This window comes from Durio zibethinus, chromosome 9 (genome assembly GCF_047325235.1).
Source record: "Durio zibethinus cultivar Kanyao isolate XHJ-2024 chromosome 9, ASM4732523v1, whole genome shotgun sequence".
NCBI lineage: Eukaryota > Viridiplantae > Streptophyta > Magnoliopsida > Malvales > Malvaceae > Durio > Durio zibethinus.
The window spans coordinates 24,568,681-24,586,199 of NC_143170.1; the positions used below are offsets into that span (position 1 = coordinate 24,568,681).

The 17,519-nt window shown below is 34.9% G+C and overlaps 1 protein-coding gene across 5 annotated transcripts in view; it reads right to left on the minus strand.

The window, feature by feature from the left end:
* LOC111312155 (transportin MOS14-like) overlaps positions 1-15,775 on the minus strand; it is a 31,373-nt gene extending 15,598 nt beyond the window's left edge. For 3 of the 5 annotated variants that reach the window (XM_022912230.2, XM_022912206.2, XM_022912203.2), the window contains exons 1-12: positions 15,334-15,775; positions 13,069-13,146; positions 12,926-12,988; positions 12,474-12,521; positions 12,258-12,404; positions 11,695-11,826; positions 10,391-10,431; positions 9,729-9,820; positions 9,466-9,593; positions 8,784-8,859; positions 8,487-8,607; positions 8,319-8,418 (exon numbers count right to left, since the gene is read on the minus strand). In XM_022912230.2, coding sequence (XP_022767965.2) covers positions 8,319-8,418; positions 8,487-8,607; positions 8,784-8,859; positions 9,466-9,593; positions 9,729-9,820; positions 10,391-10,431; positions 11,695-11,826; positions 12,258-12,404; positions 12,474-12,521; positions 12,926-12,988; positions 13,069-13,146; positions 15,334-15,465 — 1,158 coding nt within the window. In that variant the 5' untranslated portion in view covers positions 15,466-15,775. The remainder of the gene's footprint in view (positions 1-8,318; positions 8,419-8,486; positions 8,608-8,783; positions 8,860-9,465; positions 9,594-9,728; positions 9,821-10,390; positions 10,432-11,694; positions 11,827-12,257; positions 12,405-12,473; positions 12,522-12,925; positions 12,989-13,068; positions 13,147-15,333) is intronic. The other 2 variants (XM_022912211.2, XM_022912217.2) reach the window with 2 other exon arrangements.
* Between the last annotated feature and the right edge of the window lie 1,744 nt (positions 15,776-17,519).

Sequence of the window (17,519 nt, forward strand, 5' to 3'; positions counted from 1 at the left end):
AGAAATAAGGACAATTGTTATTTAAGTTTTCTACATGGTGTCAAAGCAAGTCAGCCTAAACCAATAGACTATAACCACACGAGTTTCCGTTACGGCTAGCAGGAGTAGAACTATTCTTCTGCAGAGGTATGGCATGAGGAAAGTCACAAAGAGGTAATGCTCCAACAAACCCTTCAAAACAAATCTACAACATATGGAACTAGTTGACTAGTACAAAAACGTAATTTCCTAAACACCTTAAGTGTTCAACAGGGAAATACACAATCTTGGATTGTTGATTCAGGAGCATCAGATCACGACTGGAGATGCATCCTTATTCAACACATATAAACCTTGCTACGATAGCTCTGCTGTAAAAATTGCTAATGGCTCTCTTTCAAAGGTAGCAGGAACAGTTTCTATTGTAGTTTCGAAAGACATAACACTCAACTCTATCCATGTCCCTAATTTAAGCTATAACTTACTTTCCATCAGTAAGCTTACAAAGGATAGATGTTGTCACTAAATTTTTTTTTCAACTTGTGTGAATTTCAAGAATTGGGCTTGGGCAGGATTATTGGTAGTGCTAAGATGTATGCAGGGCTTTACCTTTTTCAAGATGATGCACTTGAGAGATCACAAAACTCTCGTACAGCCTTAGCCTCTAGAACTAGTAAGGATGACCTTGTCATGCGATGGCATTATAGATTACCACATCCAAATATGTCATACCTAAAAAGGCTATTTCGCTCATTATTCAATAACATCTCTAAAGATTTTTAGTGTATTTTGTCAACTTTTCAAACACACTCAAAATAACTACCCTAGCCTTTCCTATAAATCATCTCAACCTTTCTCAATGACTCATAGTGACATTTGGGAACCGTCAAGAGTTAACAATATCACAGGTTCTAGGTGGTTTGTTACATTCATCGATGATCATACTTGACTCACTTGGGTATTCCTTATGAAAGAAAAATCCGAGATTAGCCAAATCTTTCAAAACTTCAATAGCATAGTACAAACCCAATTCTAAGCCAAAATCCAAGTCCTAAAAACTGACAATGGAAGGGAACACTTCAACTCTATTCTCGGCCTTTACCTCACAAATCATGGCATTATCCATCAAAGCTCTTGCATTGACACTCCACAACAAAATAAGGTTGCCGAATGCAAAAACAGACATTTGATAAAAGTGACCAGATCCCTCTTGTTGACTTCCAATGTGCCCAAATATTTTTAGGGAGAAGCTATCATCACTGCAACTTATTTGATTAACCGAATGCCTTCTCGAGTTCTTGGCTTTAAAACACCTTGTCAAACTCTCGTTGCTTTCTAACCACAAACTTGGTTGATCTCTTCCATTCCCATCAAACTCTTTGGCTGCAATGCCTTTGTTCATATTAGCCAACAAAACCATAGCAAGCTTGATCCCAAAGCCTTAAAAGGCATCTTCCTTGGTTATTCCTCAAACCCAAAGGGCTATAGGCATTACTCACCCATCACAAAAAAATTCTATAGCTCTATGGATGTCAACTTCTTTGAGAATCTTCCATATTACAGCAAGAATGGTATTCAGGGGGACAATACTACTCAGGAATATCAATTCTTAGCTATTAACTTGCCAATTTCCCCACCAACCCCTTCAAAACCAGATTCCCAACCTACCCAACCTATCAGCCATGCAAATTTAGAAACCCAACCTATTTAGACAACTCGACTCTTCAAACCCTAAGGTTATGCAAGAAAAAACAAAAGAATTGATAGTCTACTCAAGGAAGCAAAAACCACAGGAAGAAGTGGACAACTGTACACAGCCCAGCACTAAAAATCAACCTCATCCGAGTCTCCAAGAACCAGAAAGTAACACAGGGAATGTCCCTTTTGAATCTGAAATTGAAACTTGTGAGCCAACTAGTGACTTGACATTCCTATTGCATTAAGAAAAGGTGTGAGATCATGGACCCAATATCTGCAAGTACATCTCATATGATAAGTTAAATCCAAACTTTTGAGCCTTTACTACTAACCTTGACAATGTGCAAATTCCAAAAAATATTCAGGAAGCCCTCAATGAACCAGATTGGAAGGCAGCAGTTCTTGAAAAAATCAAGGCACTAGAGAAAAATGGGACATGGGAAATTTCAGATTTGCCCAAAGGGAAAAACCCGATTGGATGTAAGTGGATCTTCACAATAAAGCACAATGTAGATGGAAGTATAAACAGGTTCAAAGCTAAACTTGTTGCAAAGGGGTTCAGTCAATCCTATGAGATAAGACTATGAGGAGAGATTTGTTCCGGTAGCCAAACTCAATTCAATTAGAGTTCTATTGTCACTAGCAGCAAACTTGGATTGGCCTCTCCACCAACTTGATATCAAGAATGCATCCTTAAATGGTGACTTGGAGGAGCATGTCTACATGGAAATTCCCGCTGGTTTTGAAAGGCAAGACAACATAGGCAAAGTGTGCAAACTCCAAAAATCTTTGTATGGACTTAAATATTCTCCTCAAGCTTGGTTTGAACGGTTGACCAAGGCAATGAAGAGGTATGGATTCCTTCAATGTTAATCTGACCATACTATGTTTGTTAAGTTCACCAATGAAGGAAAATGAGTTATTCTTATTGTTTATGTCGATGATATCATAATCACCGGAGACCATAAGGAAGGAATAGATGATTTGAAAAAACTCCTTGCAAAGGAGTTTGAAATAAAAGACTTGGGTTTCCTTAAATATTTTCTTGGGATGAAAATGGCTCGGTCTAAGAATGGAATATCAGTGTCTCTATGTAAGTATGTGCTTGATCTACTCAAAGAAACTGACATGATTGGATGCAAACCTACCGATACATCCATGGACTCAACTAATAAAATTGGAAATGAAAATGAAAGCTCTCTCATGGACAAAGGTTGATACCAAAGACTAGTTGGGAAGCTTATTTACCTCTCCCACAGACGACCTCATATAGGGTTTGCAGTAAGGATGGTGAGTAGATACATGAATAATCCAGCCAAGGAGCATCTCAAGGCTGTTCATCACATCCTACAGTACTTAAAGAAGAGTCCTGGTGAAGGTCTATATTTTAAGAAGCCAATGGACAGGGTAGTCGAGGTGTACACAAATGCTGATTGGGCTAGATCAGTAATAGATAAAAGGTCCACTACTGGATATTGCACTTATGTTTGGGGCAATTTGGTCACTTAGAGAAATAAAAAGCAAGCTATTGTAGCTAGAAGTAATGCTGAGGCTGAGTTTAGAGCAATGTCCCATGGTATTTGTGAAGAAATTTGGCTGATGAGGTTACTTGGAGAATTAAAAGTTCAAACTGTGACCTCTATGACACTATTTTGTGATAATAAGGCTACTATAAGTATTGCCAAAAATCTTGTTTATCATGATAAGACCAAACACATAAAGTTGGACTTTCATAAAGGAAAAGATCGAAAATGGATCGATCAAACTGGCTTATATCCATAAAAGTTCACAAATTATAGATATTCTAACTAAAGCTCTTCCTAGAAGCATTTTTGATGGATTGAAATCCAAGCTGAGTATGATTAACATTCATAACCCAACTTAAGGGGGAATGTAGAAATCTGATTTTGCTACATTAGTGCAGATCTGATTCTCCTACGTTAGTGCAACCTGATTTTCTAATTTATTTTGGGAATATTTCTAATTTAGTCATCTATTCTGATTGTCAAGTTTTTAGGAATTTGCTTCTATTTTATAATAGAATAATTTTCTTTCCTTTTATTATTTTTTATTTTTTGTTTCATGTACGTTGTTTCCTAATAAGGAACTTCAATGTTCCTATTTATTTAGATATATACCTTCATTGTAGATAAAATAAAAAGAAATAACGACAATTGTTCTTTAAGTTTTCTATAATTACTAATTGTGTTCTAGAGGAAAAAAGTTCTGTGGCCACGGCTAAGGAAGAGGTAACCGCATCGAAGGTAATAACTCAGGAGATTATCACGAGCTCACGGTTGTCGGATGAGAAAATTGATGGCTCCAAATACTTGTCATGGAGCAAGACTGTGTTGGTGACCTTACGAGGTCTTGAAAAAGCTCAATTCCTGACAAGTAAGCCACCAGCAACGGAAAGCTCAGAGTATGCTCCATAGGAACAGAAGGGCAATCAAGTACTTGGACAATTGTTCAACTCAATGGAACGACGAGTGAAAGAGACGTTTAATCAATACTTCACAAGCAAGAAACTTTGGGATGCTTTAAAAATTGTTTAAGCAAATTCTGAGAATTGGCAAAGGATCTCAGATGTTATCAGGGCATGAACTAGAATGGAGCAATCCAATAGAAGCTTGAGGGAATATTTTGCTGCATTCAAGGAGATATATGACGAGTTTAATTAACTCATGCCCTTGTCTACCAATCTAAAGATAAACCAGGAGCAACAAGAGGCTTTAGTTGTAGTGCTTTTCTTAGTAGGATTGAGGAAGGAGTACACCAGTGCTAGTACTCAAATGTTAGCAGGCAGAGATCCACTTTCTTTACTAGATGCTTATAAGTGCCTAAATAGGGTCACCAGCATGATCTTTCACAAGAAGATAGGGCAGTATTTGTGGCCCCACAACTTGATGAACAAGCACCACACAAAAGACGTGGCGGGCGAGGTAATAGGTGTGGAAGTAGTAGAGGGGACCCATGGTCCTATTATCATTGTGGACAGCAGGGGCACTTACAGAATGTTTGTTCGCATCTTCAGGGCAATTTTAACCCACCAACGGCATATGTGACAGATACTACACTCTAGCCCTAGCAACAAGAGGAGAAAAGAGTTCGGTTATCGCAGGATGAATATGATAGGCTTATTAAAATGCTTCAGAATCAAACTTCGATCTCCTCTCCGACAGCAACTTTTATACAAGGTAAATCTACTACATGCCTAGTTACCCCCTCCAGGAATTGGGTGATTGATTCATGAGCTTCGAATCACATGGCAAGTACTACAAGTACTCTTTATTCATATACTCCTATGACAAGGAAACAGTGTATTTTGGTTGCTGATGGAAACTCTATAGATATTGTGGGAAGTGGCAAGGCTCAACTTATATCCACGTTACCTTTACATTCTGTGCTACATGTCCCTTCTTCTCCTTTTAACTTACTTTTAGTTAGTCAGGTTACAAGGAATTTGAATTCTAGTGTCTCCTTCTTTCCTACCTATTGTGTTTTTTAGGATCTATAGACAATTGGTAGGGGAAGGATCGAAAGAGGTCTTTATGTGCTTGATAACATACAGAAGATACAGTCTGGATTAATGACATACTCAGGAGAATTGTCATCAACTTATGAGTCTCATTGTCATTTTGGTCATCCATCCACGTCAACTTTACGAGCTATGTGTCCCCATTTATCATCTTTTAGTTTTGATTGTGAATCATGCAAGTTTACCAAACTGCTCAAAATGTCCTATTAACTTTGATTTAATAAAAGAGAAAAGTTTCCTTTTGCTGTGATTCATTCTAATGTGTGGGGGCCTTGTCCTATTATTTCGAAGTCTAGTTATAGATATTTTGACATTTGTTGATGATTATTCACGAGTTTATTTGTTGTATTTGTTGTGGAGCCGCTCCGAATTATTCTCTGTCTTCACTACCTTTCATGCAAAAATAGAGAATCAATTCAGTAAGTATATCAAAATTTTACAAAGTGATAATAGGGGACAGTATTTTTCTAAAGAGTTTGTTCAATTCCTAAGTGCAGAAGGTATTGCTCATCAGTCCTCGTATACAATACCCCACAGTAAAACAGGGTTGCTAAAAAGAAGAATCATCATTTGTTGGAAGTGGCTAAAGCTCCTTTGTTTCAAATGAAGGTCCCTACGGTGTTCTGGAGTGAAGCTGTCCTCACAACATGCCATCTTATAAATCGTTTGCTGTCCTCGATTCTTGAAGGAAAAGTTCGTCTTCGAGTATTGTGTCCTGATCATCCCTTATTTCCAATCTCCCTCAAAGCGTTTGAGTGCACATGTTTTGTTCATGAAGCTCATCCAAGTCGCACTAAATTAGAATCACATTCCCTTAAGTGTATCTTTCTAGGTTATTCACATGTCCAAAAAGGGTATCAATGCTACTCTCTAGACCTAGGTCGCTTTATTATTTCAACAGATGTCACGTTTCATGAGTAGGTTCTTTTTCCTTCAGTACTATAGTCTAATTCATCACCTATCATATCAGAAGAAGATTTTCTCATCTATCAGATACATAGTATACCAGTCAATGCATCTCCTTCTAAGGCATGCCCAGATACTTGACTTGGTCATACGTACACTGGAATGACCCATGTAGATCCGCCTACTTAAACTTCCCCTATCGAGACAATCTCTCCATCGATGGATCCACCTCGAGACACTATGGCTGAAGATGTACCGACTGCTCTACAAAAAGGTACGCAAAATTGCAAAAATTTTCCTTTATATACGCCTTCGTACAAAGGACTTTCTGCTCAACTTCAAACTTGTATTGCCACAATTGATGCTATTATTGTACCACGTACTCTTCGTGATGCTTTTGCAAATTCAGGATGGCATAAGGCTATAAAGGATGAGATGATGGCCCTAGAGGCCAACCATACATGGGACTTGGTTTCCTTGCCAAAAGGAAAGCAAGCTATTGGGTGCAAGTGGGTTTAAAACACAAAATTGAATCTTGATGGTTCATTGGCTAGATTGAAGGCAAGGCTAGTAGTAAAGGGATATGCACAAACATATGGAGTAGATTATTTTAATACCTTTTCACTAGTGGCAAAGATGAATTTTAATACCTTTTCACTAGTGGCAAAGATGACATCGATTCGCCTATTTCTCAGTTTTGCTGCTACTTGTAAATGGGCGTTACATCAATTGGATGTGAAGAATGCTTTCCTACATTTAACTTGACTGAGGAGGTATATATGGAGCAACCATCGGGGTTTATTGCTCAAGGGGAGTCTAGGAAGGTATGCCATTTGCATAGGTCTCTGAATGGTCAGAAGCAATCTCCACGCGCGTGGTTCAACAAATTTAGTGCAACTCTTGTTTAGTATGGCATGCAGCAAAGTGAGAAGGATCATTCAGTATTTTATATACGACAAAGTTCTGGCCTTATATTGTTGGGAGTGTATGTAGATAATATCATCATCACTAACAATGATAGCACAGGGATTGACAGACTTAAGATGTATCTTAAGTTCCAGTTTGAGACCAAGGATCTTGGTCAATTGAAATATTTTCTGGGCATTGAAGTGGCAAGGTGTAAAAAGGGAATCTTTGTATCTTAGAAGAAGTAGTATGTGCTTCATATTTTTAGAAATGCAGGCTTATTCCATGCCAAGCCAAGTGACACACTGATGTATCTAGGTATCAAGCTTTCTCCAAAAGATGGCACTTTAATTGATGATCCCAGACCTTACAAGAGACTAGTGCTAAAACTGAATTACCTAGCCATGACGAGACCTAATATATCTTTTCCAGTTAATGTGGTTAGTCAATTCATGGCAGCTCCCAGAGATACTCACTAGAGAGCAACGATGCGCATCCTCCAATATTTGTTAAGAAAACCTGGAAAAGGGATAATGATGGGGGTATTCGAGCCTATGCAGATGCAAATTGGGCAGGCTCTCCTATAGATAGGAAGTCTACATATGGTTATGCTATTTTCCTTGGGAGTAATTTGGTGTCCTAGAAGAGTAAGAAACCGCAAGTAGTTGCTAGATCTAGCGTCGAAGCAGAGCATAGAGCCATGGCTTTGGCTACAACAGAGGTATTATGGATGGTTCAATTCTTAAATGAAATTGGGCTTTCAGTTCGGACCCCTACAAAGTTTATGGTGTGATAACCAAGTGATGATTCATATTGCTTCCAATCCAATATTTAATGAAAGAACCAAGATATAGAAGTTGATTGTCATTTCATTAGGGAAAAGTTGCAAAGTGGCACAATATTATTGAAGCATGTGCGCACAGCGGAACAACTAGCCAATATTCTTATAAAATCACTTCCAGGAGCTTGAGTTAACTATATATGTAACAAGCTAAACATGACTGATATATATGCTCCAGCTTGAAGGGGAGTGTTAGTGTATGCATGTGTGAGTTGGAAAATTATGGCAATATTCCATGGGAGACACTATAGGAGGGATTACTTGGGAGCATTAATGTGTAATTTGTAATTGATTCTCTTTCCTTACTATTATCTATATAATGAAAGGTTAATCCAAGGGATTAGCAAGTTGTTGTATAAAACCGTAATTCTAATAACTACAATAGCTTTGACCTTTTACTAAAGACACTACCAAGGCAAAATTCCCAAAATAGTGAACTAGCAGACTTACCAAGGATACAAGAGACTCATAGGATTGACGAAAAACTTGAAGCCTCCGGTTTCTCTCAGCTTCAATGGAAGCTTCATCACCAAATGAAATATAGGAATTTCTGGTATTCAAGAAAAACTCAAATTAATGACAATTCATAGAACTAGACATCGTTCCACTTGAACTAACCTTTTAGTCAAGATAACCTGAAGACTATGCCAAAAATTAAAGGTCATTGAAGCAATATTATATTCTGGAAGGGAAGCAACTTCTAGCAACGCATTCACTATCATCATTGCTTCACTCGAACCTGAAAAGAAAATCCATCAACCAGACAGGAAGGGGATAAATCACAGACAAAATTCTCAACATTGTTCATGGGAACAAGGGCAACTTGCATTAATTCAAAGCAATCTGCTGTTAAGAAGTGAAAACTGAAAAGTATTCAACAATTGTTGAAATTTAGTATATAGTAATGTTATGCACCAGTTGCAATCAGTTCAACATATGAATCGCCCATGTCTGCAAATAACCGAGCAATGGCTTTGATATCTTCATCATCCTGAAAGCACAAAGTACAATTTAGGAATTAAAATATCAAAATTAACTTTTCTCAAATTCGTTAGAATGTTCCAATAAGAATCCACAAGCAAACAATGGTTTCAAAATTCTGCCAGTGAAACAAAAAAATATAACAAATTCTATTTGGGATTAATGTTTCATACACCACCAGTGAAGTTTTTAAACTCCACAAGTGAGGCTACAGAATAAATCTAATTTTACCAATTTAAAATAATGAAGATAGTAATCTAAAGACTATGACACACACACACCACATGGTGAGAATAATTAACTTATTGACACCAATACGTGATATTTGATGTCTCCAAGATCAACACATGGCATGTTTTACAAATAAGAAACAAATTTACACTGTTTATGAATATTTCACCTATCAAGCAACTAACAACATACTATTGGCACATCAACCCTCCCCCACCCCCAAAAAAACTAAATCCACTCAAAAATAAAATATAGGGCATTATGTCAAATTAGTCTTAATATTTTTTCTATTATATCCCCATACATCAATTGCCCTATCATACGAGATAATTTATTTCATTGAGAGAGAGAGAGAGGTTTAAATTAAGTAGAACTAATGTCATACCTTTGTAGAATCTCTAAGTTGGACCAGCAAACTCATAACTTGAGGCACAATTACTTGAATTAATGGCATTTGTACAGAAACACCACCAGAGCTTCCTGATGCTGTGTAGTGTATCAATTCAGAAACAACTGCAAGAATAAGGGAAAATGATAAATAAAACCCAATAGCTAACCACTAACTTCCAGTGAGGATAGATCCGAGTACCAAAATATTTTAGCAGCAGAGCATACTGAGAAATTATAATTTCTCAAAAAATGCAATACCATTTATGGATGCCTCTGAAAGTATATCAGAGTTCAAGCTTGAAAGAGCTGTTAGCACCAATGGGTGAGTAGCTAGCAAAGACCCAGGGATCCTGAAAGTTGAAATCAACCCATGAATGACTGTAATTCAAATCTGAGCAAGAGGGTTATCATATAATTATCTCCCTCAAGATAACAAAACCGGAGGTGGTCAAAGACATTATCTATTAATTTAAGGCTAGAATCAAACGAGAGGAATATGTGTAAGCAACCAAAAAGTTGAATAACTTAGCTGTCAGCACCCCAACCCTATCCCCCAGGGAACAGGACCAGAAATTCTCCCAGTGGACCAGGACATAATACAAAAAAACAGATCATCATGGAGCCATATCAGAAATTTTTTAGAGGGCATGCCCAATTGCAAACCATGGCACAACAAAAAAATCCTCTTGCTGATTTTAGAAAGATGCCAAGTTCTAACAGTATCATCTATTGCTATGCACCACTAACTGGAACAGTGCCATAAATATTGAATTGTTAAATATATCCCACTCCTGATAAGGAAAATAAACAAGCCATCGCTCCAAATTACTTGTGGACTGCACAAAAATTAACCAAATTAATCCCCTTAGGAACATAAAATTTGTCCATAAATAAAGAGGTGCAGAAAAGAAAACACATACCCATGCTTTAGCCGAAGCCAAGAAGCAACTGCCTCGAGAACCTGATAAATCAATCATATCGAAGTAACAAAAGAAGCCACTTAATCAACAGTCATCAGCAGATAAGCAATCTGTAACAAACATCAATCTTATTGAAAACTCTTTCTTTTTTGAGGAAAATCTTGATGAAAACTTTAATTGAGAGGACAACTGTTAACAAGTCAACAAGCTAGAAGAGGTCTTCTTACTGTTTTCAATATTATATGCACATAAGAAAAGGTATACCTCTCTCACTCACAAAATAAAAAATTAAAAAAAAAAAAGAAAAAGAGAAGGTATATCTGTGACATCACACCATAAGCAATGAGGAAAGAAAAGGGGCAGTGATAACAGAGGTCTTTCTCTACATCATAGTAGCAGGTTTAGGCTTCTAATCACACATTCAATTTGAACTCCCAAGTGGAAAATGATGAAGAGGGAGAGAAAGGCTCTTGCCATAAATGGTCTAACCCTTTTTTTAACAGCAGACCCATCTTTGTTTTCTATAGAACAAGCCAGCTACGAATTTGCACTTGGCTTGTCAATGAACATGCCACTGTTTCTTACAAGCTTTCAGCCTCGATTCTTTTGTTAACAAGCAAGAGCCCTAAGCGGCTCTCCCTACCACCCTATCCTCAAAGCAGAAGAAGCTACATTTTTGCAAGCTTGTGCCATAACCAGCTCCTCCTCCCTAGCCACCCTATACTCTGAACAAAAGAAGCTACATTTAAGCAAGCCAACTATCAATAAAAATACTAAGATTAAATAACACTATCAACAGACCCAAATCTTAAAATTAACAACTCAGTTTCACCTTAGCACACACTACCATCACAAAAGGTTTCAAACGCATGCCAAGCAGGTATGTAACCTAACACAGACGAGTTTATGTAACAATTGCACTGTGATATGCAGTATCAAAGAGAGAAATTAATGCTTAGTCTTAAATGTCTTGAATGCTGGAAGTCTCCTTTTGTAAAATGTTTCTTCCCAGGTGGAATTATTGATATCTTTCACAATTGGAAATTGAGGAAGCCACCTAGAATCCTCAACTTATTGAAATCAGAAATGGCATGCATGTCAGAAGGGAAGATGTATGTGGCAATTAAGTTGATATTCCTTTATCACAAAAGATTATGGGTTGAGCTTTGCTCTTTCCTTTTACATTTTTTTTTTAATTTTTACTGTTCCATAGTTGCTGTGAATTGTTTGGTTCCCATTTTCTCTTCCATTCTTAGTTCACCATATCAGATACTAAATAAAACTACAAAATAGAAGTAACAAACCTGCTCTTTCAATTCACTTATATTTAAACAAGCTGTCAGTATACTAAGAACAATTTCCATTTGAGAAGTGAGCTCTTTTTCAAAATGACGGCGTTGTTCCGGACGAGCTGCTATCTTGTAGTTGAATGCTTCCTGGTTGTAAGCAAAAAACAGTTATCAATGTCATGGACACCGTCAAAGTAGCCATAATTATCAATTTGTCCTAACATTTGTTCTTTACACCATTTACATGTTAAGAATTTTTTTTTACCATATTTCCATGTTTATTTAGAAGCTTTGAAGTTCTCTCCTACACTAAGGCATCAGGAAAATGTTAAATTGGATAAAAGCTTTCTAATGAAATGGAATGTGCATTACAGTTAAAGTCATCAACTAATTAGACAACTAATTATTTCAGAAAGTTTATTTAGAAGGTATGTACCAAAAAAAAAAGTAATTAGACAACTACCAGTTCAGAATGTCAAAACACCTCTAGCTGGAGGTGAAATCAGGTAGATATGCCAAGCTGTATAGCATGCAACTAAATCTGAACTCGATAACTTAAGCCTAAAATTTATACATACCTCAGGCAAGACAGTAAGTAGCTCCAAAAATCCTGGTATATACTCTGGATGAGAGTTCATCTCATCCTGAAGCCAATTCACAATACCAACATTTCCCCAGTCTTCTGCAGGAACATGTACTGCCAAAGCAGCAACTGCAATGCCAATCTACAAAGCAAAATAACTGAGCACAAAATTTCCTGCTACCAGAAAGTTTAGATTACAAGCGTATAGTACCTGAGTCCGGACAATAGGAGGCCCTTTATGAAACTTTTTCAACAAATTCTGCATTTGAAATATCAATTCCATTAAATCTACATATAGGTGTTGCATAAGCATTACGTATAGCAGCATGCATCTCTATGTATGCACACATAAACAAACAGAACAGCGACTTATATACGAATTTATGCTAACTGCAGCAGGAGAAAGCAGATTTTAAAAAGTAAATAAATAATAAGTGATTTACATTTATGAAACAGAATCAAAAATAGTAAAAACAAGCACACCATACAAGTTTCATTATGATAATCGTATACTTTGAAATCATGAAAGTGAGTGCAGCATTAAAATTTAAAAATAAAAAAAAAGGAAATAATTTATTTTTATATGTCAATTTTATTAGCAGTTTATATGATGTTTTAATCCAAGCCTCTTCAATGGTCAAGTATATGCATAAACCAACTCACATTTAAGGAATCCCTTAATTGGCGAAAAGCTTCAGATGGTAATTCTTCAAAATCACGTTGTACCTATCAAACAAATGCACCATTACATGTACAATAAGACTTTGATCTTGAACATTGAGCAAATAAATGCATGTTAAAGTTACCTTGCTTCTAAGAGTCTGTGAACAAAATATTAAAGTCTCTAGGTTGCTAGTGGCATCATGAAGCAAATTATCAGCCACCTAAAAGGAAAAGAAGGTAAAATGAAATATGCATAGATATTTAGATAAAAGGAAAAAGAAAATTGCAAAACAAGCAACATAGAACAAAGTGTTATAATTGAAGGGGAAAAAACCAAGAGATGAATCTAATTTACAAGAGGATTCATGTCACCCTCAAAATTTATGACCATACACTCTTTTTTAATTTGAACAGATATATTTTAAAAAGGAACAGCGGTACCAATCAACAACAAAGTCGTGGAGATACACTTAAGGTCTTTGGGCACACAACATAAAGACCTAGAAACACTCCTAAGGAAGATGAGACATAATGGAGAAAAACCATGTGAAAAGGGGGGGGAAGTCCGGAAGACATGGGTGGAAACTATCAGAAAGGACCTCGCCATTACTAATCTTACTTGAGACATTGTTTTAAATAGAGCACAATGATGCTTGCAATATGATCCATGTAGCCAACCTACATAAGAGAAAGGACTGCTTGTTGCTTCTTCTAGTAGTTAACCAACTAATTTTTAATCAGACAATCTCCACATGAATTATGGCATGTAAATAGAGAAATAAATGAATACTTTCCAGTATATGAACCTGTACTTCAATTCTTCCAGACAATTCCAGGAAAATTTGTGTCATGTGTAAATCGTTCACTTGTCCCTTTTTTTCCTTACTCCTTTTTCTAGCATCTTGAATCATGCATGAATAGCAATATAGCAATCTCCACATGAATTATGGCATGTAAATAGAGAAATAAACAAATACTTTCCAGTATATGAACCTGTACTTTAATTCTTCCAGACAATCCAAGGAGAATTTGTGTCTCGTGTGAATCTTTCAACAACAACAACAAACTAAGCCTTATATCCCATAACTCTAAGGTCGACTATATGAAAGGCCAAAAAAAGGAATCATGTTAGGTCTTGGTTTTGAATCTTCTTGCGCCACTCATTACTATCTAAAACAACATTTTCATCTACTTCCTTAACCCTCATATCATTTCTTATTACTTGTATCCACGTCTTTTGTGGTCTACCTCTAAATGTTTTGATCTCTCCCAAATCCAGAAGCCCATTTCTCCAAATTGGTGCATAGATAGGCCTATGTTTCACATGTCTAAACCATCTCAAACAGCTCTCTCTCATCTTTTCCTCAATCCAGACTATCCCTAATTTTTCTCGAATCTTTTCATTTCTGATTTTGTCTCTTCTAGTCTTGCCACACATCCATCTAAGCATCCTCATCTCAGCTATGCTCATTTTCTTCTCGTGTCATTTCTTAACGGTCCAACACTCAGTCCCATATTCAATGTGAATCCTTCACTTATCCTTTTTATTTTTACTCCTTTTTCTAGCATCTTGAATCATGCATGAATATCAATATTGCACAACAAACAACCTAAAGCACCACACCTACTACCAGGTTCACCTTGGAGAAAAATTTTTTAATAATAATCTAAATGCAAAATCATGCCCAATATTATACTTCCCTTGCCAAATGGGCTTAATACAGAGACCAGAAGGAAGTCATAAAACCTATTCAAGGGAAGACGATGGCGCAAGAATGCCCTATAGAAATTGAAACCAGTAAGACAGTGCAATGGTTGGTTGGCAAATGGCTGGAGATAACAGTTGCAGCAATTATGTCATTAATTTTTTCCGTGATGTGAGACTAGGTAAGTTACACAGTACAATCCTTTTCAACATCAAATGCTAATAACCAAAGTGCATTTGATTTCTAAAACATTCATTTTGGGTTACTTCAATCAGATGAGCCCCTTTTTGTTCACATTTTACAGTTATGTTTTATTTTGATAATGAAATAAATATGAAGCGAAAATTATTCAAGTTCCCTCATATTTGAATATTTTTCTATGGAATTTTATATATATAATCAGCTAAGCATAAATTTTTCACTCTTTCTATCCTAACAATTCTTTCCAATTATCATAATTTCCTCAACCAGACACCGCAATAAAGCACAGTACTATAATAATAACTAATACTCCTAATAATCTTATAATCATGAAGTGCACCATTCGAACTTAAGCTCGACCAATCAAAATGTAGCAACAATTAAAACAAGAAATGCTAAACTTTCTGAAATAACAACGGAAACAACCCTATCCAAACACAGCCTTATTTGCACAAATCGAACGGGAAAGCTCCAAAAAAAAAAAAAAAAGAAAGAGAATACCTGCCAAGCATCGATGGTGCGTTGAAAATCTTGCAACCAGCGATCGGCTTGCATACGCACCGCATCGTCGGGGTGATGGTACAGTGCGTTTAGGGCTTCTTTCACAGTGTTCTGTAGCTCCATGCTTTGCATTTTTTCTTTTTCTTTTCGATATCAAAATGCAACTGTACCCTCGCAGAAATAAGGAAAAATGAAAAAATAAATCGAGCTCTCTTTCTCTTCCACTCTATGGTTAGGAGATTTGATTTGATTTGATCTTTTCTTTTTCTGATTGCTTTTAGGGGGTTTTTTCTTTGTGTCTTTCGAGTTTTTATTTGTTTCTTCTGATGAAATTTTGGGAGGGTTTTGGCGCCCCTCAGTGAATTCAGGGGGTTTGGGTAGCTCTGATTGGTGGTGATGGAGAAGGGGAATGAGGTTTTAGCCGTTTGATCTGTGTATCTTTGACTCCCTGCCAAACGATGGCTGAAGATTATTATCTTCTTGTTTATGGGTCTTGAATATACGTGGGAGATGATTAATGGGTTTGGACTTTCTGATTTGGATCCCCTAAATAGATTGTCGGGGAATATCGTTGAACGCTTTTTACTTTGAGAACGATTGGATTGAGGTTAGGGGAGAGAAAAAAAAGGAATGGAAATAAAAAATATATATATTTTCTTTGTTTATATGTGATATAAATAAAAATAAAAGAAAAGAAGGTATGTTTCGTTTTCTTTTTATTTTTGTTTTTCTCGATTTTTTATTTTTTAATTACTCAAAATTGGGGAAAAAAGAAGAAAAATCAAAAGAATAAAATTTTTAAAATATAAAATGATTGTTATATTTTTATTAATTTTTTAAATTAAAAATGTATGATTTTGAATTTTAAAATTAAATTGAGAATGCAAAATATTATCTATTAATAAATTTATTATCTTAAACTTTTTTTCATTTTTTTATTAATTTCATAAATTTTATTTATGATTATTTTTATGAATAAATAAAAAAATAAAAACATGAAATACGTTAACATAAATATATAAATATTAAAATCAAAGATTATCAAAAGTTATAATAAAAAAATAATATAATAAATCATATTTTTTTTATTATTTAACTAAACAATAATTGATAGAATTCGTTTACTTTCTTTTTCTTTATTAATTTTAGCTACCAAATAAAATATAAATATATTCTTTTCTTTCTTTTAAAAAACTTTCATTTCTTTTACTTTACTTTTTTTTTCTTTTTTTTACTAATATTTATCCAAACATATGGTTAGTTTCCATCTTCGAATATTTTTCATATATATTTGGTTAATGTTGCAATTTATAAATAATAATAAAATATTTAATATGATATTTAAATTTTAAAAATAATTAATATTATATTTAAATTATAAATTTATTAATTCATATAATATTTATTCATTTGTTTCTAATAATGATATGTCATAAACAAATAACTTTTTGAGTACTACAATAATTAATATATTTATAATTCAAACATTAAATTAAATATTTTAAAATTTAGATGTCATATTAAATCTTTCACTATAATTCATAAATTATTGGTAACATCATTCTTCTATACTTCATGCTAACTAAAAACAAACCCATGTTTTGATGCAAGTTAAATTCTTTTTATTTGTAGTTAACCATATTAATGATGAATTTAATAAATAAATTAGTATAGTTTTTATACTTTTTTAATAAAAGTAACAATAAGTGAAAATTTATCAATTAATAAGAGGATGATGTGTTCATTTCATACTCACAACTTAGATAATAAATCAAATTCAAATACATTCTTTTAAATTTATCTTTTCAAACATAATTAAAAAAAATACTAAAATAGATAATTTTAAAACAAAAAAAAAACTAAACTAAAAATAAAATTTTCAAAAAAGAAAGGCTTATAAGAAAAAGGAAAAAAATGGAACCAAATGGGGTGTCACAAGTATATTTTTATTTAGAGATGGCAAAATCAAATCGAGGTAGATTTATACTTATCTTAACACTAACCCAACTCTTTAATAATGCTACATGATCCCAATTCCATCTTATTCTTTAATAATTCTCCTCGATTTTGATTTTGGCCTAACATCAAATTATTATTTTTTATACTATACCCTGTACATATATATAACCCACATCTTACCTAATTTGATCTAAAATTAATTTAAAAATTTTAAGTTAGTATAATAT